Genomic DNA, 26,706 nt, shown 5'->3' on the forward strand with positions numbered 1-26,706 from the left:
AGACACTCTCTCTTCTCCCCTCTCCCGTTTGGCAAGAGGTACAGAAGTGTGAAAACGCACACCTCCAGATTCAGGGGTCAGTTTCTTCCCAGCTGTTGTCAGGTAACTGAACCATCCTATCATGCTGGAGAAAATGCTGGAGAAACTCAGCGGGTGAGGCAGCATCTATGGAGCGAAGGAAATAGGCAACGTTTTGGGCCGAAACCCTTCGTCAGACTCGAACTATCACAAACTAGAGACCGGCTCTGACCCATCATCTACCTCATAGGAGACCCTTGGACTATCCAAATTAATCTGTATGTATATATCGAGTTTGAAGGTTCTCCCCGTGATCTGCGTGGCTTTTCTCCAGGTTCTAAGGTTTCTTCCTACACTCTAAAGATGCACAGGTAAATTTGTAGGTAAATTTGGCTTGGTAAAATTGTAAATTGTCACTGGTATGTGTCGGATAGTGTTTAGTGTGTAGGGATTGCTGGTGCTGTATCTCTAAACTAAATTGAAACTAAACTATGTTGAAGTGTATATAAGTATTTCTAAACTAGACAAAAATGCTGGAGAAACTCAGCGGGTGAGGCAGCATCTATGGAGCAAAGGAATAGGTGACGTTTCGGGTCTCGACCCGAAACGTCACCTATTCCTTCGCTCCATAGATGCTGCCTCACCCGCTGAGTTTCTCCAGCATTTTTGTCTACCTTCGATTTTTCCAGCATCTGCAGTTCCTTCTTAAACACTGTATCTCTAAACTAATCACTTCTCGTGCTATTTCTTTGCTAATACTAATTTTTTTAAAGGTTCTCGTTTTATTGAACTGAACCGTTCATTCTCTAGTAGATTGGAGGTTATGGAGGTAGTGGTTGATGGAAGATGTATCTTGTGTGAAGGCAGACTCAAGGAATTTAACTCCTCTCCGCACCTTATTTCACATTATTAATTCTCCCAACTCTGTAAGGATCCTACATTTGGCCTCACTGCCTATTGCTGTTTGCGTACACTTGGAAACACATACACACACACACATACACACACATTCGCACACATTCACACACACACACACACACACACACACACACACACACACACACACACACACACACATTCACACACACACACACACACACACACACGCACACACATTCACACACGCACACACACATTCACACACACACACTCACACACATTCACACTCACACACATTCACACACACACACACATTCACACACACACACACACATTCACACACACACACACTCACGCATACAGATACACACACACACTCACACACATTCACACTCACACACTCTCACACACACACACACTCACACACACATTTCACACACACACACATTCACACTCACACTCACACACACACACACACACATTCAATGGTGGTAAACGGAGCCTCTGTTTCACGCACACAGAGAGTCAGTGCTGGGCCACTCTGTTCTGTTTAATAGTCAGTAGTTTCAGGGACAGCCAGTCCCTGTTGTACACACACACACACACACACAGTTAGTGCTGGGACACTGGGTCCCTGTTCCGCTCAGCCAGTCCGGAGACAATCAGTCCCTTCAAAGTGTCAGAGTCACAGCCAAAGATCTTAGAGCCGAGCTCTGCTCTAAGATCTTTGGTCACAGCTAGAATGATGCTGGTGACTGGGTGTGTTCCTCACTCAGCTCCCTGCCTTGTTGCTGTTTGGGGAGGGGACATCGGTGGCCTGAAGCCCCCCCCCTCACAGTGCCCATCCCAGCCCTCGAGGCTGCGGTTCACCGCTGCTAATGTTTCAAGAGGGAGTTCTCGTTCAAGTTGGGAATATGATTTATATCAAAGTTGAAGCATTTGCCGAGGAGCGAGCGTGGGTGACAAGAGGGCGACTGGGGTGGGAGGGGGGCAGTGACGGGGCTGACTCTAGCGACAGGGCCGTGGGTGGAGATACTCAAACAACTCCATTCCCTCTCGACATTACAACACCGCCCACAACATTTAAAACTCATTCCGATTCGCCTCGTGGGTAGAAAAGGTTGAGAGACGCGGGGCAAACGCAGGCACGTGTACCCAGTGTAGATGGAGCCCCGAGAAACATAGACAATAGGTGCAGGAGTAGAGGCCATTCGGCCCTTCCAGCCAGCACCGCCATTCAATGTGATCATGGCTGATCATCCACAATCAGTACCCCGTCCCTGCCATCTCCCCATATCCCCGCTCTGTAAGAGCCCTATCTAGCTCTCTCTTGAAAACATCCAGAGAATCGGCCTCCACAGATTCACAGCCCTCTGTGTGAAAAAGTTTGTCCTCATCTCCGTTCTAAATGGCTTACCCCTTACTCTTGCTGTGACCCCTGGCTCTGGACTCCCCCAACACCGGGAACATGTTTCCTGCCTCTAGCGTGTCCAACCCCATTAATAATCTTATATGTTTCAATAAGATACCCTCTCATCCTTCTAAACTCCAGAGTGTACAAGCCCAGCCGCTCCATTCTCTCAGCATATAACAGTCCCGCCATCCCGGGAATTAACCTGGTGAACCTACGCTGCAGTTCAGAGCTCCGAGCTTATATGTTGTAGTGTTTAATAGCCTGATGGCTGTGGGGAAGGTGCTGTTCCTGAACCTGGATGTTACAGTTTTCAGGCTCCTGTACCTTCTTCCTGATGGCAGTGGTGAGATGAAAGACAATACGTGATTATAATCCAGCCCTTTACAGCGTTATAGATACATGATGAGGGGATAATGTTTAGTGCAAGGTAAAGCCAGCAATGTCCGACCAAGGATAGTCCGAGAGTCACCAATGAGGTAGATAGTAGACAAGGAACTGCATGTGCTGCTGTACACTGAAGACCGGCACAAAGTGCTGGAGTTACTCGGGCAGCGTCTCTGGAGAGAAGGAACGGGTCACGTTTCGGGTCGAGACCCTTCTTCAGGCGGTTTTGGGCGGGCGGGGGGTCTTCGTGCCCCGTGGGAGAGGGTCGTGAAGTGACCGGGAGTGAGGAGGGCGGGAGATTCCCGGAGCAGCCGGTGAGCTGAGGCACAGAGTGAGTTAAAGCCCAGCTCACTGCCCGCTGCCAGAGCATGCGAGTAACACCACGGGCCACTGTGTTCTCTCGCCCACCGAGTGTGTAGTGGCTGCAGAGGGTGCTACCCTCTCCCTCCCCGCTCCCCTTCTCTCTCCCTCCCTTCTCCATCGCTCCCTCCCTCTCTATCTCCCCCTCTCCCTCTCTCTCTCTTCTTCTCTCCCTCCCTCTTTCCCTCCCTCTCTCCCTCCCTCCTCCCTCTCCCCCCTCCCTCTCTCTCTCTCTTCCTCTCTCCCTCCCCTTCTCTCTCTCCTCTCTCTCTCTCTCTCTCTCTCTCTCTCTCTCTCTCTCCCCCTCTCTCCCTCTCTCTCTCTCTCTCTCCCTCTTTCTCTCTCTCCCTCTCCCTCTCTCCCTCTCTCCCTCTCCCTCTCCCTCCCTCTCCCCCTCTCTCCCTCTCTCCCTCTCTCTCTCTCTCTCTCTCCCTCTCTCTCTCTCTCTCTCTCTCTCTCTCCCTCCTTCTCTCTCCCTCTCTCTCCCTCTCCTCCCTCTCTCTCCCTCCCTCCCTCTCTCCCTCCCTCCCTCTCTCTCCCTCCCTCTCTCCCCCTCTCTCCTTCTCCCCCTCTCTCCCTCTCTATCTCTCTCTCCCCTCTCTCCCTCCCTCCCCCCCCTCTCCCGCTGCCATTCACACACACGCCCTGTTGCCAAGTGACCTTGGTGAGTGGCAGACTGGCGATCCAGTGAAGAGCTGAACTTGAGCATCGGACTTCACCCGGGCGGGCAGTTGGAGGGAGCAGGAGACAGAGGTTTGGAGAAGCGAGCAGGGACTGTACAACACAGCTTGACTGTCACCTCGCCAGGAACACTGTAAGTTAATCTTTTATCCAAGATTCGGGGCCCAAAGGAAATGTTTTTATATTTTCCACTGATGGTTTGTGAAGGAATGTGTTTGGCAGATCTGCCTGTCCACTGAGTCCAGGAGCCTCTGCTGTCAGTAAACAGTGACTGTGTGTGTGCGTGTCACACTGTGTGTGTGTGTGCGTGTCACACTGTGTGTGTGTGTGTGTCACTGTGTGTGTGTGCGTGTGTGTGACTGTGTGTGTGTGTGTGTGTGTGTGTCACTGTGTGTGTGTGACTGTGTGTGTGTGTGTGTGTGTGTGTGTGTGACACTGTGTGTTTGTGTGTTTGTGTGACACTGTGTGTTTGTGTGTGACACTGTGTGTGACACTGTGTGTGTGTGTGTGTGCACTGTGTGTTTGTGTGTGTGTGTGTGTGACACTGTGTGTGTGTCTGTGTGTGTGTGTGTGACGCTGTGTGTGTGTGTGTGTGAGACTCCCTGTGTGTGTGTGTGTGTGACACTGTGTTTGTGTGTGTGTGTGTGACAGTGTGTGTGTGTGTGTGTGTGTGTGGTGTGTGTGTGACACTGTGTGTGTGTGTCACGTGTGTGTGTGTGTGTCACTGTGTGTGTGTGTGTGTGTGTGACTGTGCGTGTGTGTGTGTGTGTGTCACTGTGTGTGTGTGTGTGACACTGTGTTTGTGTGTGTGTGTGTGGCACTGTGTGTGTGTGTGTGTGTGTGTGACACTGTGTGTGTGTGTGTGTGTGTGTGTGTGTGACACTGTGTGTTTGTGTGTGTGTGACACTGTGTGTGTGTGTGGCACTGTGTGTGTGTGTCACCGTGTGTGTGTGTCACGCTGTGTGTGTGTGTGTGACACTGAGTGTGTGTGGGTGTGTGTGTGTGTTTTATGTGCCCACGTGATACAGCAACAAAAGAGACCATTCGGCCCATTGAGCTGCTGCCAACCACTATCAGCCATTCACATCAGTGCCACACTAATCCCATTCTCCCCACTCCCATCAAACTGTCTAAGATTCCACAGACATGCCTCGGTTTACAGCAGTTGGGATGTGGGATGAAACCGGAGCGCCAAGGGAAAACGCAAACAGTCACAGGGAGAACGTGCAAACTCCACACAGTTAGCATGGGAAACTGGGATTGAACCTGGGTCACCCGAGCAGTGAGGCAGGTGTACCACCACACACCACTGCCCCTGTGACCTGTGGCGGTTCCACAGTTGTATAAATACTGAACCACTTGCTCCCTTTAAAGGCTGTGAAGGATGTCAGGAACTGCAGATGCTGGTTTAAACCGAAGATAGACACAAAGTGCTGGAGTAACTCAGCGGGACAGGCAGCGTCTCTGGAGAGAAGGAAGGGGTGACGTTTCGGGTCGGGTCTGAGAGTGAGGGGAGAGGGACATGAGAGATATAGAGGGTGATGGAGAGAGAGAGAGAGATTTCCCCATGTCAGCAAAGATGCTACTTCAATAACTATCATATGTCCGTAACTCCCTTCCTTAGCCTCTTGCAGTTGCTGTCAGTGTGTGTGTGGGTGTGGGTGTGGGTGGGGGACAGCTCAGACACTCCCCTCTATAACCATTCGCAGCCGGCAGGGGCCGATCCTCTGTGACTTTGGCCGAGATTCACTTTGTACCAGAAACAGGAACTGGGAGAGTGAGTCATTGATTCCCCAAACTCCAGCTCGGCACCAAGAGAGCGGACACAGATCCTACTCACTGTGACCACAGGGTTAACCCCTCAACAACTGCACCAGCCCAGGCAGGAGAGCTGACATCCTGACCCATGGAACCATGCTGCCTACAGGCTAAAGTTTAATTTACAGGGAACAATCCTAATCCTAAGATTCATAGAGTGATACAGCCCGGAAACAGGCCCTTCGGCCCAACTCGCCCATACTGGCCAACATGTCCCAGCTACACTAGTCCCATCTGCCTGCATTTGGTCCATATCTCTCCAAACCTGTCCTATCCATGTACCTGTCTAACTGTTTCTTAAACAGTCTGAAGAGGGTTTCGGCCCGAAACTTTGCCTATTTCCTTCGCTCCATAGATGTTGCTGCACCCACTGAGTTTTATAACCATATAACCATATAACAATTACAGCACGGAAACAGGCCATCTCGACCCTTCTAGTCCGTGCCGAACACATAATCTCCCCTAGTCCCATATACCTGCGCTCAGACCATAACCCTCCATTCCCTTCCCATCCATAGGAGGATGAGGGGTGACACAGTTTCTCCAGCAATTTTGTCTACCTTCGATTTTCTAGCAGTTCCTTCTTAAATAACTGTTTCGTAAATGTTGGGATAGTCCCTACCTCAACTACCTCCTCTGGCAGCTTGTTCCATATACCCACCACCCTTTGTGTGGAAAAGTTACCCCTCAGATTCCCATTAAATCTTTTCCCCTTCACCTTGAACCTATGTATGTGGAATTCTCTGCCTCAGAGGGCGGTGGAGGCAGGTTCTCTGGATACTTTCAAGAGAGGGCTAGATAGGGCTCTTAAAACTAGCAGAGTCAGGGGATATGGGGAGAAGGCAGGAACGGGGTACTGATTGTGGACGATCAGCCATGATCACAATGAATGGCGGTGCTGGCTCGAAGGGCCGAATGGCCTCCTCCTGCACCTATTGTCTATGTTTCTATGTTTCTATGACCCGAAACGTCACCCATTCCTTCTCTCCAGAGTTGCTGCTGCCTGTCCCACTGAGTTACTCCAGCACTTTGTGTCTACCTTCTTCAGGAATAGTAATGAGCCTGAGCCTGTACACAAGAGTTGCCACGTTTCCCTTCAAGTTCAAAGTTGTTAAAAACTCTCACCTTGGCCATAAAGGCCGGTTGTCGTGGCGACGGCTCTGGGCCGGAGTTGCAGGAGTCGGCCTGGCGATGTTGGCTGTGTTCTCCACCGTTCTCTGTAACAGGCCCTTCTGCCCATCGAGTCCGTGCCGACCAGCGATCCATGCATGCCAACACTATCCTACACACACTAGGGACAATTTACACTCACATCTGAAGCTACAATGAACCTACAAACCTGTACGTCTTTGGAGTGTGGTCTTTGGCCCCACTGTATGAGCTCACTGTACTGATATCTAACGCAGGACAGACACCTACTGACTCAGTCAACCCAAACAACCTTGATTTCTGCAACACTCCCTCAGTGTTCAGCTCAGTTTAGTTTATTGTCACATGTATCGAGGTGCAGGGAAAAGCTTCTGTTGCGTGCTAACCAGTCAGCAGATGTTAGGGGTCATGGGGAGAAGGCAGGAGAATGGGGTTAGGAGGGAGAGATAGATCAGCCATGATTGAATGGTGGAGTGGACTTGATGGGCCGAATGGCCTAATTCTGCTCCTATCACACATGACCTTACGAGGATGGTTCCGTTGCCTGATAACAGCCGGGAAGAAACTGTCCCTGAATCTGGAGGTGTGCGTTTTCACACTTCTGTATCTCTTGCCCGATGGGAGAGGGGGGGAGAGGGAATGGCCGGGGGGGGTGCGGGAGAGATGGGGGGTGCGACTGGTTCTCGATGATGCTGCTGGCCTTGCCGAGGCAGCGTGAGGTGCAGATGGAGTCGGTGGAAGGCCGATACCCCTCCCTACTCAGTATCCCAGAATTGTTCTCCAAGAAAGAGAAATCACCCAGCAATGGGAGAGAGAGAGAGAGAGAGGGGGGATTGGCACAGTGTTATGGAAAAGCATGACTAATCCTGGCCTTTTGGAAAACTGTACACAATTCCCGGATGCTGCCAATGGGAATGACAGGGAGCCGATCTTTGGAATCCGAGTGCAATAATGAGCGGGCAGAATGAGTCAGACCGTCTCCTTGCCCAGGGACCACCCTGCACAGCTCGCTGTTAACCCCTTCATCTGCAACACCACACAAGCAAAGGGTGGCAGGGTGGCGCAGCGGGTAGAGCTGCTGCCTCACAGCGCCAGAGACCCGGGTTCGATCCCGACTATGGGTGCTGTCTGTACGGAGTTTGTGCGTTCTCCCCATGACCTGCGTGGGTTTTCTCCGGGATCTTCGGTTTCCTCCCACACTCCAAAGACTTGCAGGTTTGTAGGTTAATTGGCTTGGTGTAAATGTAAATTGTCCCTAGTGTGTGTAGGATAGTTTTAGTGAGTGGCAGCGTCTCTGGAGAACATTAGTTCAGACCCAGATCCAAAATGGCACCTCCATTTCCTCCAGAGATGCTGCCTGACCCGCTGAGTTACTCCAGTATTTTGTGTCTATATTTGAGTGCCAGTGAATGTTGCTCACTTGGATTTTCAGAAGGCCTTCGATAAAGTGCCGCACTTTAGTTTAGTTTAGTTTAGAGATACAGCGCGGAAACAGGCCCTTGGTCCACTCCCAGGATACGAAAATAGGTGGAAGGGCAGGTGGTGTAGAGAAAGCTGGGACTCTGCAGAGGGACTTGGACAGGTTGGGAGAGTGGGCAGAGAAGTGGCAGATGGAATATAGTGTAGCAAAGTGTGGAGCCGTGCATTTTAATAGTAGGAATAAAGGCTTAGACTATTTTCTAAATGGGGAGAGAATCTAGAAATCGGAGGTGCTAAGGGACTTGGGAGCTGGTGCAGGATTCCCAAAAAGTTAATCGGCAAGTCGAATCAGTAGTAAAGAAAGCAAACTCAATGCTAGCATTTATTTCTAGAAGCCTTGTATACAAAAACAGGGATGGAATGCTGAGGCTCTATAAGGCGCTGGTCAGTCAGGCCACATTTGGAATATTGTGAGCAATTTTGGGCCCCATATCTGAGGAAGGATGTGCTGGCTCTGGAGAGGGTCCAGAGGGGTTTACAAGAATGGTCCCAGGAATGAGTGGGTTAACATATGATGAGCGTTTGTCGGCACTGGGCCTGTACTCGCTGGAGTTTAGAAGAATGAGGGGGGGGACCTCACAGAAGGAGATGAGGAGGAATTTGTTTAGTCTGAGGGTGGTGAATCTGTGGGAACCCCCTCCCCACGCCCCCTTCTCTCTCCACTCCACACAGAAGACTGTGGAGGCCAAGTCCGTGGATATTTTTAAGGCAGAGATAGATAGATTTTTGATCAGTGCGGGTGTCAGGGGTTACGGGGAGAAGGCAGGAGAATGGGGTTAGGAGGGAGAGATAGATCAGCAGTGATTGAATGGTGGAGTAGACTTGATGGGCCGAATGGCCTAATTCTACTCCTATCACTTATGAGCTTATGAGCCTGTGATGGGGCTTGGGGCTTTAGTAGGGAAGCAGCTGCCACAGTGGGGCTGTGCCCACACACTGAGTTACCCCCACACTCCTCTCATAGAAACATAGAAAATAGGTGCAGGAGTAGGCCATTCGGCCCTTCGAGCCTGCACCGCCATTCAATATGATCTCGCTTCCACCCAGGTTAAACACCACCGCAACATTCTCCCCGCCAGCCACGTTTGTCACCATGCTGAAAACATTCCTCTTCGGGGAAAAAAGCTGGAGGAAGATTAATGATTAAACTGAATGAGTAACTTGATTCGGACCGGTTTCCGTAATAATTAGCATGCTCGCTAAGCCAGTAACACAATAAAAACATTATAAACTTTCATGGTCAGGATAAAAACACTCTGTGTGTGTGTGTGTGAAGGAACTGCAGATGCTGATTTACACCGGAGATAAACACAGAGTGCTGGAGTAACTCAGCGGGACAGGCAGCATCTCTGGAGAGAAGGAATGGACGTGTGTGTGTGAATGTTTCTGTGTGTGTGTGTGTGTCAATGTTTCTGTGTGTGTGTGTGTGTCAATGTTTCTGTGTGTGTGTGTGTGTGTGTGTGTGTGTGTGTGTGTGTGTGAATGTTTCTGTGTGTGTGTGTGTGTGTCAATGTTTCTGTGTGTGTGTGTGTGTCAATGTTTCTGTGTGTGTGTGTGTGTCAATGTTTCTCTGTGTGTGTGTGTGTGTGTCAATGTTTCTGTGTGTGAATGTTTCTGTGTGTGTGTGTGGGTGTCAATGTTTCTGTGTGTGTGAATGTTTCTGTGTGTGTGTGACCACTGTCACCCTATTTCTGTGTGTGTGTGTGTGTCAATGAGCCGGCTGTGTGTGTGTGTGTGTGACAACATGTTTCTCTGTGTGTGTGTGTGTGTCAATGTTTCTGTGTGTCAATGTTTCTGTGTGTGTGTGTCTATGTGCATGTGATAGATGTTAGGATGATGGGGGGGGGGGTGGGATGATTGGAGGTGGAATGAGGGGGGGGGGGGGGGTTGGGGAGATGTCTCTGACTGCATTTGTCTGACCACTGCACCCTATCTACAGGCCGTGTGTGGGAAGGAGCCGGCAGAGAGGATTGGAGTGGACAACATGCAGGCACAGGTGGGCAAACATTCCCGTCCCCCCTCTCTGTATCACCCCCTAACTCTACATTTGGACGGCACGGTGGTGCAGCGGGTAGAGCTGCTGCCTCACAGCGCCAGAGACCCGGGTTCCCTCCCACACTCCCAAAGACGTGCGGGTTTGTGGCTTCATTGGCTTCTGTAAATTCTCCCATGTGTGGAGGATAGTTCTTGTGTACGGGGTGATCGCTGGTCAGCATGGACTCGGTGGACCGAAGGGCCTGTTTCCGTGCTGAAAAACTAAATTAGCCATCAGGCTATTAAACCTGGCTCGGACAAAACTCTGAACATTAATAGCCCATTATCTGTTATTTGCACTTTATCAGTTTATTTATTCATGTGTGTATATATTTATACAATGGTATATGGACACACTGATCTGTTCTGTAGTCAATGATCTGTTCTGTAGTCAATGCCTATGTTCTGTTGTGCTGAAGCAAAGGCAATGAGGGACACATGACAATAAACTCTCTTGAACTTGGTCTGTTGGCAGGAGGCTCCGATATTCCTGATTTCCAAGCATACGAGTGTCCAGCTGGCACAGCAAACCAATGGAATCTTCCGGAAGCGAGTTTCTCCCGAGCGGGATCCTGAGACGGGGGTCTCTCCCGCCCACGATGGGCTGCCTTGGCCGGAGATGACCAGGGAGTTCACCGTGGCCACTGGCTCCAGCAGTGGACGTCTGCAGGTAGGTGCACCAAGCACTGGGCATGATGCCAGAGGAAGAACTCTGTCCCTCTGTGCCAGTGCTGTGTGGTCAGCGACAGGTCCATGCCACACCCTCTATGGTCAAGACTACAGGCCCTGAGCTACAGGGAGAGGTCGGGCAGGCTAGGACTATCCAACGGAGCGCAGGAGTATGAGAGGTGATCTTATAGAGGTGGACAAATACATGAGGTGAATCTCAACACTAACAATTATTTATTGTAAAGATGAAAGAATAGACAACAGACAATAGGTGCAGGAGTAGAGGCCATTCGGCCCTTCGAGCCAGCACCACCATTCAATGTGACCATGGGTGATCATCCACAATCAGTACCCCGTTCCTGCCTTCTCCCCATATCCCCTGACTCCGCTATCTTTAAGAGCTCTATCTAAATCGCTCTTGAAAGCATCTAGAGAATCGGCCTCCACTGCCTTCTGAGGCAGAGAATTCCACAGATTCACAACTCTCTGAGTGAAAACGTTTTTCCTCATCTCCGTTCTAAATGGCCTACCCCTTATTCTTTGCCCAGAGCAGGGGAATCAAAAAACAGAGGACAGTTTTAAGGTGAGAAGGGTAAGATTTAACAGGAACTTTCTAACACGGGTGTATGGAACGAGCTGCCACAGGAGGTAGTTGAGGCAGGGACTATAACAGCATTTAAATGACATTTGGGCAGGTACATGGATAGGACAGGTTTAGAGGGATATGGGCCAAACGGGGGCAGGTGGGACTCGTGTAGATGGGGCCATGTGGGTCGGCACGGGCAAGTTGGGCCGAAGGGCCTGTTTTCACGATGTGTGACCTTCTGATGATGACCGTCTCATTGTCCCCTCAGGTTCCAGAGACAAAGGAGTAGGCCATTCGGGCCCTTCGAGCCTGCACCGCCATTCAATATGATCATGGCTGATCATCCAACGGTATCCCGTACCTGCCTTCTCTCCATAACCCTCTGCTCCCCTTAGCCACAAGGGCCACATCTAACTCCCTCTTAAATATAGCCATTGAACTGGCCTCAACTACCCTCTGTGGCAGAGAGTTCCAGAGATTCACCACTCTCTGTGTGAAAAAAGTTCTCCTCATCTCGGTTTTAAAGGATTTCCCCTTATCCTTAAGCTGTGACCCCTTGTCCTGGACTTCCCCAACATCAGGAACAATCTTCCTGCACCTAGCCTGTCCAACCCCTTAAGAATTTTGTAAGTTTCTATAAGATCCCCTCTCAATCTCCTAAATTCTAGAGAGTATAAACCAAGTCTATCCAGTCTTTCTTCATAAGACAGTCCTGACAGGAATCAGTCTGGTGAACCTTCTCTGACTCCCTCTATGGCAATAATGATCTTCCTCAGATTTGGAGACCAAAACTGCATGCAATACTCCAGGTGTGGTCTCACCAAGACCCTATACAACTGCAGCAGAACCTCCCTGCTCCTATACTCAAATCCTCTTGCTATGAAAGCCAACATACCATTCGCTTTCTTTACTGCCTGCTGCACCTGCATGCCTACCTTCAATGACTGGTGTACCATGAATCCTTGTCCCCTCAGGTTCCAGAGATGAATGGAGTTGGAGGAGAGGGAGCGAGGGGGCCCTCGTGTGTCACGGATGGAGTGTCCACAGGTAGGTGACGGTCTGGTCAAGGTTAGGGATGGACAGTGGTCACGCAGTGTTGATCAGCTGCCAACCCACCACTGAAGACAGACACAAGATGCCGGAGTAACTCAGCGGGACAGGCAGCATCACTCGAGAGAAGAAATGGGTGACGTTTCGGGTCGAGACCCGTCTTCAAACCGGTTAGGGATATGGGATACGAGAGATATAGATGATAATGTGGAGAGATACAGAACGGTGAATGAAAGACGCAAAAAAAGTAACGATGAGAAAGGAAAGAGGCCGTTGTTATCTGTTTGTTGGGTGAGAACAAGAAGCTGGTGCAACTTGGGTGGGGGAGGGGTAGAGAGAGAGGGAATGCCGGGGCTACCTGCAGTGATCATTGGCTGATCTATCGTTTCCTCTCCACTCCATTCTCCTGCCTTCTCCGTGTGTGTGTGTGTGTTTGTGTGTGTGTGTGTGTGTGTGTGTGTGTGTCTGTGTGTGTGTGTGTGTGTGTGTGTGTGTGTGTGTGTGTGTGTGTGTGTGTGTGTGTGTGTGTGTGTGTCTGTGTGTGTGTGTGTGTGTGTGTGTGTGTGTGTGTGTGTGTGCCTGTGTGTGTGTGTGTGTGTGTGTGTGTGTGTGTGTGTGTGTGTGTGTGTGTGTGTGTGTGTGTGTGTGTGTGTGTGTGTGTGTGTGCCCCCACTATTATCTATTGTATCTTGTTATCTATTTTATCCTTTAGTTATTTTTATGTTGCACGGAGCCAGATGCAACAACATTTTGTTCAGACTTGTTTATTGGTGTATTTTTGAATGACAATAAAGTCTTTTGATTGATTGATTGAGGTCTAGAGACCCCACCCCCCTCGCCCCCCACGGGTCTGGTCACTGGGGCCGTGGTCAAGCCAAAGGCGTCCACGCTGGAGAGGATCTGGGTGAAATATGACGGGGCTGGGCCCACGGATGAAGCAGGCATGCCCATCGCCTCCCGACCGGTGAGTGGTGGCATGGCTAGCGTGATGTAGAACATGGGTGACACACGACACGGGTGACATAGGACACGGGTGACATACAACACGGACCCTCACCAGGTTTATTAACGTCACGTGTACCGAGGTACCGGGAAAAGCTTTGTTACGCACTAACACTTACACTAACACAACCAAGTCAAACTCCAGTACAACAGGTGGAGCAAAGGGGAAGATACAGAGTGCAGGGTGTAGTTCTCAGTATTGTAACGCATCAGTTCCACAGACAAAGTCCAATGTCCACAATGGGGTAGAGGTGAATCGGACAGTACCCTAGCTTATGGAAGGACTGGTCACAAGCCTGATAACAGAGGGGAAGTAGTGGGTTCACCAGTGTTTTACTTCAATTTAGTTTTACTTGGGTTACAGGTGAGGGTGAAATGTGGGAGAAGGGGAGGGTGGGGGAAGGGTCATGGAGTGAGGATGGACCATGAGTTCTAACTCTCCCTATGTCTCTCCCCATGTTCATCTCTCCCATCTCTCTATCCCCTTGCACTCACCGTTTCTTGGTCCCTCTTTCCCGCACCCTCCCCCCCCCCCCCCTTACCCCTCGCTGTCTGTTGCTTTCTGAATCCCCCTCCCCCCCCCCCCCCCCCCCCCCCCCCCCGCCAGAGCGTGGACAAACCGCGGGACTGGTACAGGAAAATGTTCAGCCAGATCCACTACAAACTCACAGGTAACTGCTCACCTGGGCCACAGGTGTGGGGACAGGTGGGGAGGGGGTGGGGGGGGAGTGGATGTGGTGAGGACAGGGGGGGAGAATGGTGTGGTGAGGACAGGTGGTTGAATGGGACAGGTGGTGGGGGAGACGGGTGAGGGAGGAGGGGACAGGTGATGGAGAGGGTACAGGTGGGGGGGGGGCAGGTTTGGGGGGGTATACTGAGGGAATAGGAATACTGTGGTAGTTGGGGATGGTGTGGGATTGCTGTGGGGGTGGGGATCTCTGGCGGCGGTGCCAGGGGTGGGGGTTTGCGGTAAACGTGTGCTGTTCCCTCACAGGCACGGAGTCCGGTGTAACCGATGTCACCGACACATGGCACGGTAGGTTACAGACTCACTTATTGCTGCCGGTTCCCAGCGTGTAACTGATCCCCGTGTAACTGATCCCCGTGTAACTGATCCCCGTGTACCTGATCCCCGTGTAACTGATCCCCTGTGTAACAGATCCCCGTGTAACTGATCCCCGTGTAACAGATCCTCGTGTAACTGATCCCCGTGTAACAGATCCTCGTGTAACAGATCCTCGTGTAACTGATCCCCGTGTAACTGATCCCCGTGTAACAGATCCCCGTGTAACAGATCCCCGTGTAACTGATCCCCGTGTAACTGATCCCCGTGTAACTGATCCTCGTGTAACAGATCCTCGTGTAACTGACCCCTGTGTAACAGATCCCCGTGTAACTGATACTCGTGTAACAGATCCTTGTGTAACAAATCCTCGTGTAACTGGTCCCCGTGTAACTGGTCCTCGTGTAACAGATCCTCATGTGACGGTCAGTCCTGTAAGGGACACTGTCCACTCCCCCCGTGTGTCCTCATGCCAGTGGTCCACGTCGGTCACACAGCCTCTGACCCACACGCCACTGCCGTCCCCAGGGTCAGTGGGTCAATGGTCGCCACCCTGGGGCTCACGTCTCCCTCTGTCTATCCACAGACCAGCATGTTGCGGACACACCGGGACTGGATCCAGAGACACGCAACGCACAGGAGGATCCAGATATCTTCACCGAATGGTGGGTCAGTGTGTGGCATCTACAGGACTTTCATATGAAGAAAGACTGGATAGACTCGGCTTGTACTCGCTAGAATTTAGAAGATTGAGGGGGGATCTTATAGAAACTTACAAAATTCTTAAGGGGTTGGACAGGCTAGATGCAGGAAGATTATTCCCGATGTTGGGGAAGTCCAGAACAAGGGGTCACAGTTTAAGGATAAGAGGGAAATCTTTTAGGACCGAGATGAGAAAATCATTGTTCACACAGAGAGTGGTGAATCTGTGGAATTATCTGCCACAGAAGGTAGTTGAGGCCACAGTTCATTGGTCTATATTTAAGAGGGAGTTAGATGTGGCCCTTGTGGCTAAAGGGATCAGGGGGTATGGAGAGAAGGCAGGGATGGGATACTGAGTTGGATGATCAGCCATGATCATATTGAATGGCGGTGCAGGCTCGAAGGGCCGAATGGCCTCTACTCCTGCACCTATTTGCCTATGTTTCTATGATACTTCCAGTTCCCAACCAAAGGGTTATGTCATGAGACAGGATCTAGCGAGTGATCTCATAGTAACAGTCTCCGGGTTAAGAGCTGTCACAGAATGCAGGAGGATTTCAACGTCAGTGTTTTCATATTAAATAAAAACAGACTCTTCTTCAGACCTCGCCCCAAAACGTCACCCATTCCTTCTCTCCAGGGATGCTGCCTGTCCCGCTGAGTTACTCCAGCTTTTTGTGTCTTCAGGGAATGACAAGGGGGGGTGATTGGGGGGGGGAGTGAGTTGGGGGGGGGGGGAGGAAGAGGGGGGGGGGGAGGGGATGGGAGGGATTAGATTGAGGGGCATTCAATTTTAATTGGTCATTGGGTTGGTACAGTACAGAGACAACGGGGGGCATTTAGCATCTCCCTGGAAGAGCGACATAGGGCACATGATTTGGGGGAGGGGTAATAATAAGTGTGGGGGGGGGGGGTGGTGATTGGCAGTTCACCGAGTGAGTTTGGGGGTGGGGGAATGAGTTGGGAGGGAGGGGGAGAGTTGGGGGGGGGGGGTGGAGTGGGAGAGGGGGGGGGGTTGAGTTGGGGGGGAGGAGTTGGGAGGGGGGGTTGTTGGAGGGGGAGTTGGGAGGGAGGGGGTTAGTTGGGAGGGGGAGTGGTTGGGAGGGTTTGGGAGTTGGGGGGAGTGAGTTGGGAGGGGGGGAGGGGGGGGGAAGTTGGGGGGGGGGGAGTTGGGGGGGGGGGGGTTTGGGGGGGGGGGAGTTGGGAGGGAGGGGTTAGTTTAGTTGGGGGTGAGTTGAGGAGGGAGGGTGAGTTGGAGTTGGGGGGGGAGGTTGGGGAGGGGAGGGGGTTAGTTGGGAGTTGGGGGGGTGGGGGGGGGTTAGTTGGGCGTTGAGGGGAGTTGTGTGTTGGCGTTGAGGTTTGAGCTGGCGTTGAGGCGAGCCTGCAGACTGAGCTGACAGACTCATGATGAAACACGGGCTGTGGAATGCGAGCTATGTGTTTGCTGGGAGCGCTGCCAGCCGCAGCCGCCTCAACAAGTCGTGAGATGCCGCGTCTGACAAACTCTCGCCCAGACACTCTCCCGTCTCCCCCGGCAACCCTAACCCCACGCTCGGCATTTCCTCTCCCGACTGTAGGGAGCTGCGAGCCGCCGCGTTGAACAACGACAGACACAAACTGCAGGCAGAGCATCGAAGTATCTACACCTACCTGCCCGGAAACTGCTCCGCACTACTGCCCGACCCACAGGTTGGTGTCTCCCCCTCCCCCTGCCGCTCCCTCCCTCTCCTCCCTCCCTCCCTCCCTCCCTCCCTCTCTCTCCCTCTCTCTCCCTCTCTCTCCCCTGTCTCTCTCCCTCTCTCTATCTCTCTCTCCCTCCTTCTCTCCCTCCCTCTCCTCTCTCCTCTCTCCGTCTCCCCTCCTCTCTATCTCCTTCTCCCCTCTCCTCCCCCCCCTCCCCTCCCCTCCTTCCCTCTCCCTCCCTCCCTCCTCTCTCCTTCCCTCCTTCTCTCCTCACTCCGTCTCTCTCCTTCTCTCCTTCTCTCCCTCCCTCCCTCCCTCCTCCCCCTCCCCCCTCTCCCTCCCTCTCCTTTATTTCTTTTTTTTCTCTCCCTCCTTCTCTCCCCTCCCTCCCTCCCTCCCCCCTCTCCCCTTCCCCCCTCCCCCTCTCTACCCTCTTCCCCTCCTCTCTCTGTCCCTCTCTCTCTCCCCCTCTCCCTCTCTCTCTCTGCTCTCCTCTCCTCTCTCTGCTCCCTCCTTCCCTCCTCTCCCTCTCTCTCCCCCTGTGTCCCCCCTCCCCCTCTCCCTCCCTCCTTCCCTCCTCTCCCTCTGCACTTCCCACCCTCTCCCTCCCTCCTTCCCTCCTTCTCTCCCTCCCTCCCTCCCTCCCAGAAGCTCTCGGTATCTCTCCCTGTGCTCTGGTGGATCTAGCTCTCCTGGGTGTAGGGGTCACAGATAATGCAGAGTTTGTCAGTGGGAGGCAGGGCCTTGGGGACAGATAAATGACAATTAGAATCTAATTCACTAAAGTGTGATGTTAGTGATCGGAGGCCGATATAGCTGTGTGGGAAGGAACTGCAGTTGCTGATTTATACCAAAGATCGAATCAAAATGCTGGAGTAATTCAGCGGGAAGAAGGGCCTCAACCTCTCTCTCTCCCTCCTTCTCTTGCGCTGCTGGTGGGACTCCAGCACTCTAGACTATCTTTGGTGTAAACCAGCATCTGCAGTTCTCTGCTGGGCTGTAAGGTGTGGGTGTGATTGGGAAGCAGGGTTCTGTAGTGGGCTGGGTGAAGGGGGGGCCGAGCTGCACGAACACCAGCTGGGAAGGGTTGGCATCTGTCCTTGTCTCAGGCTGTGACCCAGAGCTCAGTATCAATGCCCTGTGATGGTGGTGGATGTTAGAGATCTGGACCTGGGTGTAGGGGTGAGGTCACAGATAATGCAGAGTTTGTCAGTGGGAGGCAGGGCCTTGGGGACAGATAAATGACAATTAGAATCTAATTCACTAAAGTGTGATGTTAGTGATCGGAGTCCGATAAAGCTGTGTAGGAAGGAACTGCAGATGCTGATTTAGACCAAAGATAGAATCAAAATGCTGGAGTAATTCAGCGGGAAGAAGGGCCTCGACCGAAATGTCACCCATTCCTTCTCTCCGGAGATGCTGCCCGTCCCGCTGAGTTACTCCAGCACTTTGTGTCTATCTTCGGTGTAAACCAGCATCTGCAGTTCCTTCCCACACAACTTTATAGGACTTTGTTAAGGCTGCCTGTGGAGTTGCTATATGTAGGCAGGGTTGCTGGGGAGAGGGGTAACACTAGGGGTATGGTGAAGGGGGCTAAGATTTGCACTGGTTCTGATCAGCCATGATCCTTCCCCCGGTGCAGGCCGAAGGGCCCCCCCCCCCCTACTCTCTGCACCTAATTTCTACAGAGGCATGTTAGTCCCACCAGGAGCCGGGTGTCCTCAGTTGAGGTAAGAATGGCCTCTTGTAGCTGTGTTCCACTCCCCGCACTGACCGCTCCCCGCACTGACCGCTCCCCGCACTGACCTCTCTCCCTCTCGCTACAGGTGGCCCTGGAGGCAGAGTTGGCCCAGTTGGAAGCAGAGTTGGATTCTGACCTCGAGAAGATCAGACTGCGCCTGTCACAGAGAGACGGCAGCTCCCAGGTACTGTTCCCCCCCCACCCCCCCCCCCCCCCCCCCAATCCCCTGCCCCCCTGCCCCCCCCCCCAACCCCCCAACCCCCCCACCCCACAATCCCCTCCCCAATTCCCCACACCCCTCGTCACACTGCAGTCAGCAACATGCAGCCTCTAACATTCCCCCCATTCCCCATTCCATTCATCCCATCACAGTCTCTCCCCGTCTCCCCCGCTCACCCCTGTCTGTCTCCACAGGTCGGCTGGGGCAGGGAGCTGGTGGACAGGCTGGTGCAGAGTGGCGGCGGGTGAGTGTGGGGGGGGGGGGGGGGGGGGCGAGGTGGGGGGGTGGGGTGGGAAGACAAGGGGTTTGGGAGGGAGTGGTGGGGGATGGCGGGTGATGGTGGGGTTTACCAAAATGTTACCAAAGCTTTACTAAAACTTAAACTTAACTTAAACTAAAAGTTAAACTAAAGCTAAACTCTTAAACTAAACCACAAACTCCCTGCAACAAGGTGCAGCTATGTGTGTGTGTGTCTGTCTGTGTGTGTGTGTGTCTGTGTGTGTGTGTGTCTGTGTGTGTGTGTCTGTGTGTGTGTGTGTGTGTGTGTGTGTGTGTGTGTGTCTGTGTGTGTGTGTGTGTGTGTGTGTGTGTGTGTGTGTGTGTGTGTGTGTGTGTCTGTGTGTGTGTGTGTCTGCGTGTGTGTGTGTCTGTGTGTCTGTGTGTGTGTGTGTGTGTCTGTGTGTCTGTGTGTGTGTGTGTGTGTCTGTGTGTCTGTGTGTGTGTGTCTGTGTGTGTGTGTCTGTGTGTGTGTCTGTGTGTGTGTGTGTGTGTGTGTGTCTGTGTCTGTGTCTGTGTCTGTGTGTGTGTCTGTGTGTGTGTCTGTCCCAGTTACCTGAGTGTCTGCTGAGGTGGAGGTGTCCGGGCCTCAGGCCTGTGGTTGTGAGCTGAGTACAACCAGAACTTCATAGGGAAATGTAAATCTGTAAGCAGTGTTGCTCTTGCCCTTTGAGGACATTTTTTTGCACCCAGAGAGTTGTGAATCTGCGGAATTCTCTGCCAGACGGCAGTGGAGGCTAATTCACATAATGCTTTCAAGAGAGAGTTAGATTTAGCTCTTGGGGCTAACAAAATCAAGGGACATGGGGAGAAGGCAGGAACGGGGTACTGATTTTGGATGATCAGACAATGAATGCTCACAATGAATGGGCTCCTGCAAGGGCTTTCTATGGCCTCCAGCACCATGTCCTGCACCGATTGGTTCTATGTTTCTACCTTGCTTTGCCCCTTCCCAGACAGGCCAGATGTCCTCAGGTAAGGAGAGGGGTCCGGTTCAGGGACCGGTCAGTCACTTGGGCAATTGGTACTGTGATCAGTTTTGTTTTGAGATACCCCCATAAATACTATCAACTTTTCCAGTACAACAGGTGGAGCACAGGGGCCAGTATCAGATCCCAACTTTGTAGCGCCCCAGACAAAGTCCACAATTTTGGGGTCAGGGTCTGGAGTTCAGCAGGTCAGGCATGGCAGCACTCTGGAGACCAAGGATAGTAACATAGAACATAGAAATTTGGTTTTAAACGCTATTCAGACATTCCCCACCGCCATTAATATGATCATGGCTGATCACGCCAACCTCCAGTCTCCACAGGTGGAGCAAAGGGCCAAGTACAGTATACAGAGTGCAGAATACTTGTTCTCAGCTTTGTAGCGCATCAGATTTCCACAGACAAAGTCCCACAATTTTGGATGGACGCAAAGCACTGGAGTAACTCAGCAGGTCGGGCATGGCAGCATCTCTGGAGACAAAGGATAGGTGACTCTTCTGGGTTTTGGGTTGGGACCCTTCTTCAGATGTTTTTGAAGAATTGGACAAGTTTGGATTCTGTGTCCTTCAGTATTTCTCGTTCTCTCTACATCATTTGTACGTCTGTCGCTCACGTTCCCGTGACTATCAACCTTCTCTCCAGAGACGCTGCTCGTCCCGCTGAGTTACTCCAGCATTTTGTGTCTGTCTTCAGTTTGAACCGGCATCTGCAGTTCCTTCCCACTCATGAGCCTAGAGAGTTGGCGCAATTTGTACCAGCAGTGAAATTCTTACTTGCTGTATCACAACAGGCCTGTAACACAATAGACAATAGACAATAGGTGCAGGAGGAGGCCATTCGGCCCTTTGAGCCAGCACCGCCATTCAATATGATCATGGCTGATCATCCCCAATCAGTACCCCGTTCCTGCCTTCTCCCCATATCTCCTGACTCCGCTATCTTTAAGAGCCCTATCTAGCTCTCTCTTGAAAGTATCTCCTGATTATTGAGTGTGTGTGTCTCTCTCGTTGTCCCGCAGGTTCTGGCAATGGTGAGAGCAGTCCTGATGGGACCACGGAGAGGCCAGGCGGCTCAGAGACGTCCAAGGTAATGTCAGTGGGCAGAGTGTGGGGTGAGAGGTCATCAGTGGCCCGTTCACCCGTGATGTAGAGTCACACATGCAGAACCGTCCCAGTACCGACCTCCCCACCATCGAACGTCCATCACCAACCAGTGACCGCTCACTCCCACCATGGGTGGTCTCCAATGCCGCTGAGCTCCAGGCACTTTCTATGCCCTCGCTGTGACCACCTGGGTTTCCCCCCCACATCCCTGCACCACACACAGATGGTGGTCTCCTTGGCCGTTGTCCAGGGCCCCACAGGGGATTTGCTGGGAATAGGGGCAGGGTACCTGTTGGTGGAACTCAGGGGGTCGGGCAGCATCTGTGGGGGGAAATGGACAGGCGACGTTTCAGATCGGGACCTTCATCAGACCCTTCTGGCCACGGCGGTCTCTTGTGTCTCCTTAGTTTGGGTTAGTCCAGGGGTGGCCCGGGAAGTAGGGACGGCTGGATGGGCCGAAGGGCCTGCTTCTGTGCCCCACAGCCTCTGGCAGATAGTGACAGGGTTTAGTTGGTTCTGGGATACCAGTTCCACTGGATCACTGCACATCTCGTATGTGTATGTGACAAATAACTTTGACTTGACTTGACTTCCCGCTCCACCATACTCCCACTTCCCCTCCACTCTCCGCACCCCCCCCACCCCCCCCACCCCCACTCCCCCCACCCCCACTCTCCCCACCCCCACTGACTCCCAGCTTTTCCCTCCCGCAGATGAAGGCAGCTCGAGCCAAATTCGACTTCCAAGCCCAGACTCCAAAGTAAGTAGTGGGGGAGTGGGTGGGGGGGGGGGGCGGTGACAGAAGGGGTGACGGTGGCTTGGGAGGGGTGGTGGTGTGGGAGGGGAGGGGGGCCAACAAGATTGAATAACGAAAAAACCCTCACCTCCACCTCCCCCCCCCCTCACCTCCACCTACCCCCCCCTCACCTCCACCTGCCCCCCTCCCTCACCTTCCCCCTCCCCCCACCTTTCCCCCCTCCCTCCACCTGCCCCCCCCCCTCACCTCCCCCCCCCCCCCTCACCTCCACCTTCCCCCCCCCCCCCCCCACCTTCCCCCCTCCACCTGCCCCCCCCCCCCCCCACCTCCACCTGCAGGGACCTGCCCCCCCTCACCTCCACAGAAGGGAGCTCACACTACAGAAGGGGATGTCGTTTACATCCACAAAGTCCTCGACCCGAACTGGATGAAAGGGGAGCATCACGGGAGGCTTGGCATCTTCCCCACGTCCTACGTTGAGGTAAGCTGTCTTTACACCCCCTTAAACTCCCTCTACCCCCCCATCGAACCCCCTCCCCACGCCCCCTTCTCTCTCCACTCCGCACACAAGGCTGTGGAGACCAAGTCAGTGGATATTTTTAAGGCAGAGAGAGATAGATAGATTCTCGATTAGTACGGGTGTCAGGGGTTATGGGGAGAAGGCAGGAGAATGGGGTTAGGAGGGAAAGATAGATCAGCCACGATTGAATGGCGGAGTAGACTTGATGGACCGAATGGTCTAATTCTACTCCAATCACTTATGCGCCTTATGACACTTGCTTCCCTGAGGAAGATCTAAGCGTCCAGCCACCAGTTTCTTGACCCAGAGCCACACAAGCCTGAACCTACCTCAGCAAGGGGAACAAATGCTCTCCGTACAGGAACAAACTGTAGATAGATGCTCCTTCACAGACTCAAAAAGCTGGAGTAACTCAGTGGGACGGGCAGGGCAGCATCTCTGGAGAGACGGGACGGGTGACGTTTTGGGTCAAGACCCTTCTTCAGATTTGCACTACTATGGACTTTTCTAATTTTATATTTTTCCATCAAAGTCTTATCATTTTACATGGCCTTTTGTTTGTATTGCCTTCTAGAATATGCGCACTATGACTTCATGTAGATGGTCCAGTTTCTGCCAGTTCACATCATGGCTTTGGTGCTCTGCCTCCCAGTTAGAATCCCATTTTCCTTATCGATTAAACCATTTTCTGGCCCATCTTCATTGTACCTGTTCCATGTTATGTTTAGGTTCATTATACTGAGGTACAGCTATGTTTACACAAGTTATAGGGGTAGAATTAGGCCATTCGGCCCATCGAGTCCACTCCGCCATTCAATCATGGCTGATCTCTGCCTCCTAATCCCATTTTCCTGCCTTCTCCCCATAACACATGTATATTATATTATATTATAATATATTATATTATATTATAATATATTACATTATATTATAATATATTACATTATATTATAATATATTATATTATATTATATATATATGTATATTATACATAACATAACACTTGACCTAATCAAGAATTTATCTATCGCTGCTTTAGAAATATCCATTGACTTGGCCTCCACAGCCATCTGTGGCAATTAATTCCACAGATTCACCACCCTCTGACTCAACTCGCCTCTGTCCAAACAGATCAAATTCCTCGCATGTTGCAAGACGTATTTGGCTAATAAAATATGAGTATGATTATGAGATGATACATAACACACACACCCAGGTCAAACTCCAGTACAACAGGTGAAGCAAAGGGGAAGATACAGAGTGCAGAATGTAGTTCTCAGCATTGTAGAGCATCAGTCCCACAGACAAAGTCCAATGTCCACAATGGGGTAGAGGTGAATCGGACGGCACCCTAGCTTATGGAAGGACCGTTCAGAAGCCCAATAACAGAGGGGAAGAAGCTGTTCCTGAGTCTGGGCGGTTTTTCAAGCTCCTGTACCTTCTGCCGGACGGGGAGAAGGAGGAATGGCCGTAATTCCAGTAGTCTAAGGTCCAGTTGATACTGCCAATGTGACATATGTAAGATTACATCAAGCCACTTTTATTTATATAGCACTTTTAAAAAACAACTCTCGTTGGCCAAAGTGCTTTACATTTGTTATAAGAATAGTATTGTGTTTTGAATTGAATTCTGTCTTTACTTTGTGTACTAGTCATGTCTCTACTATTTATTTCATTCCACTTACATGTTTTTCCTCTACCTGCTAATTTTTAGTAAGGTGTCCTTGAGACTCTTGAAAGGCGCCCATAAATAAAATGTATTATTATTATTATTATTATAAACAAACAAACTACATATACACATAAAGTAGCTCTTTCTTCCCAATAACCCTTTCTGGCTTAAGCCCTCCCTTCACCACCTCCAGTTTAAATTCCATTTGGAATATTTTGGAGGACCAAGATATAACCCTCGCTCAGTGGACGTCAGGAAATTGTAATTGTAATTGTAATTGTAATTGTAAATCTTTATTGTCATTTCCTGAGTATTCGCTCAGAGGAAAAAAAAAAAACGTTTCTCAGGAACCAGTTTTTCGCAAAATAAATGGGACATGCATGATACTAATAACATTTTAGTTCAGCGGCACCACAGTGGCTCTGCTTGCGCGATAAGGGGGGAGTAACGATGGGAAGAAGGGGCAGTTTTCTGATGCTCCTGGAAGATGGGAGGATGGTGAAAAAGTCATGCGATGGGTGGTAAGGGTCTTTGATGAAAGGCTTGGGAATACAGATAAGTTTTTAGTCTAGACTTAAAGGAGTCAATGGAGGGGGCAGTTCTGATGGGAGGAGGAATGGTGACCATCGAGCTCTTCAAGGTCTCTCGGCATCTGAGCGACGTCCTCACGAACCTTCTCCCCGTTCCCATTTTGCAGATAATCCCCGCTCACGAGAGACCGACTCCCATTAAAACTCCCCCCACACATCTGGTGGAGTACGGGGAAGCCCTGGCCATCTTCAACTTCAAAGCCGACTCCACCGTGGAGCTGGCCTTCCGCAAGGTGAGTGCGCTACAGCTTGCAAATGTCTGTGTGATTGTCAGGAAGTAAGTTTAATTATGTAGCGCGTTTAAACCAACTCGCGTTGAAACCAGAGTGCTTCACAAAGAATAAATAATAAAGTTTCCGTACATCCATTGGCTATATTTAAGAGGGAGTTAGATGTGGCCCTTGTGGCCAAGGGGATCAGGGGGTATGGAGAGAAGGCAGGTACGGGATACTGAGTTGGATGAATGGCCTCTACTCCTGCACCTAATTTCTATGTTTCTATGTTTCTATCCATAGAATTTTTTTTTTTTCTAAAGACTGCTCTCTCAACCTCATCTCTCGGTCTGTTTCTGTCCTCCCTCTACGCCTCTCAACCTCCCCCTCTCCCCCTCCCCCTCCCCCCTCTCCCCCTCTCCCCTCTCTCTCTCTCTCCCACCTCACTCTCATCCCTCTCTCTCCCTTCCCTCTCTCCCCCTCTCTTCTTCTCTCTCTCCTCTCCCCCCCCCTCTCCTCTCCCCCTCTCTCTCCCCCCTTCCCCCCCTCCCCCTCTCCCCCCCCCTCCCCCTCTCCCTCTCCCCCCCCTCTCCCCCTCTCCCCCCACCCTCTCTGCTCCGCCCCCCTCTCCCCCTCCCCCCTCCCCCCTCCCCCCCCCCACCCCTTTCCCCCCTCTCCCCCCCCCTCTCCCCCCCCTCCCCCCCCCCCTCCCCCCCTCCCCCCCCCTCTCCCCCCCTCCCCCCCTCTCCCCCCTCCCCTCCCCCTCTCCCCCTCTCCCCCTCTCCCCCTCTCCCCCCCTCCTCTCCCCTCCCCCCCCTCCCTCTCCCCCTCTCCCTCCCCCCCCCTCTCCCCCTCCCTCTCCCTCCCTCCTTCTCTCTCCCCCTCTCCCCCTCTCCCCTCTCTCCCTCTCCCCCTCTCCCCCCTCCCCCCTCTCCCCTCCTCTCTCTGCAGTTCCCAGCTCCTGGTCTTTGTGAGATTCAGCTCCATCTAGTGGAGATGTGGAGGTTTGCAGTGGACACTGCATTGTTTTAACAGGAGCCGAGGCTACAAGAGGCTTGGTTACAGGTTTGTGAATGGGCTGCAGTCTCAAGGACGTGGGAGTTGGAACAGGCCATTCGGCCCCTCCAACCTACCCCACCATTCAACGCAATGATTACTGGGCTACCCCTGGCCTTGTCTCCACCTCCCTGCTCACAACCCCCTTTCAAAATTGTAGCATTCAGCTTGAAATGGTACAGAGAAGATTGACGAGGATGTTGCCAGGACTAGAGGGTCTGAGCTATAGGGAGAGGTTGAGTAGGCTGGGTCTCTATTCCCTGGAGTGCAGGAAGATGATGTGATCTTATAGAGGTGTACAAAATCATGAGAGGAATAGATCGGGTAGATGCACACAGTCTCGTGCCCAGAGTAGGGGAATCGAGGACCAGAGGACATTAGGTTCAAGGTGATGGGGGAAAAAGATTTAATAGGAATGGGGGAGTGGGAGGGGAGAGGGACGGGACGGCAGGTGGTGGGAGGGGGGAGGGGGTGATGGGAGGGCAGCAGGAGATAAGAAGGCAGGGATGAAAGGGCAGTGGAAGGGGAGGGGGATTGGAGTGGGATGGGGGAGTGGTGGAGGGGGGTTTGGGAGGGGGGGGGTGGGAGAGGGATGGATG

General features: G+C 52.0%; 1 protein-coding gene across 1 annotated transcript in view; it reads left to right on the forward strand.

The window, feature by feature from the left end:
* The first annotated feature begins 3,672 nt into the window (after positions 1 to 3,672).
* The window catches only part of LOC129713290 (E3 ubiquitin-protein ligase SH3RF1-like), a 29,752-nt gene continuing 6,718 nt past the window's right edge, over positions 3,673 to 26,706 (forward strand). The window contains 18 exon segments of the mRNA XM_055662241.1: positions 3,673 to 3,869; positions 10,122 to 10,178; positions 10,692 to 10,886; positions 12,446 to 12,518; positions 13,337 to 13,485; positions 14,131 to 14,194; positions 14,518 to 14,559; positions 15,173 to 15,251; positions 16,866 to 16,977; positions 18,660 to 18,701; positions 18,798 to 18,896; positions 19,127 to 19,176; positions 20,289 to 20,385; positions 21,188 to 21,283; positions 22,014 to 22,060; positions 22,425 to 22,438; positions 22,441 to 22,538; positions 24,947 to 25,072. Coding sequence (XP_055518216.1) covers positions 10,167 to 10,178; positions 10,692 to 10,886; positions 12,446 to 12,518; positions 13,337 to 13,485; positions 14,131 to 14,194; positions 14,518 to 14,559; positions 15,173 to 15,251; positions 16,866 to 16,977; positions 18,660 to 18,701; positions 18,798 to 18,896; positions 19,127 to 19,176; positions 20,289 to 20,385; positions 21,188 to 21,283; positions 22,014 to 22,060; positions 22,425 to 22,438; positions 22,441 to 22,538; positions 24,947 to 25,072 — 1,395 coding nt within the window. The 5' untranslated portion in view covers positions 3,673 to 3,869; positions 10,122 to 10,166.

This window comes from Leucoraja erinacea, chromosome 35, assembly GCF_028641065.1.
Source record: "Leucoraja erinacea ecotype New England chromosome 35, Leri_hhj_1, whole genome shotgun sequence".
Classification (NCBI taxonomy): domain Eukaryota; kingdom Metazoa; phylum Chordata; class Chondrichthyes; order Rajiformes; family Rajidae; genus Leucoraja; species Leucoraja erinaceus.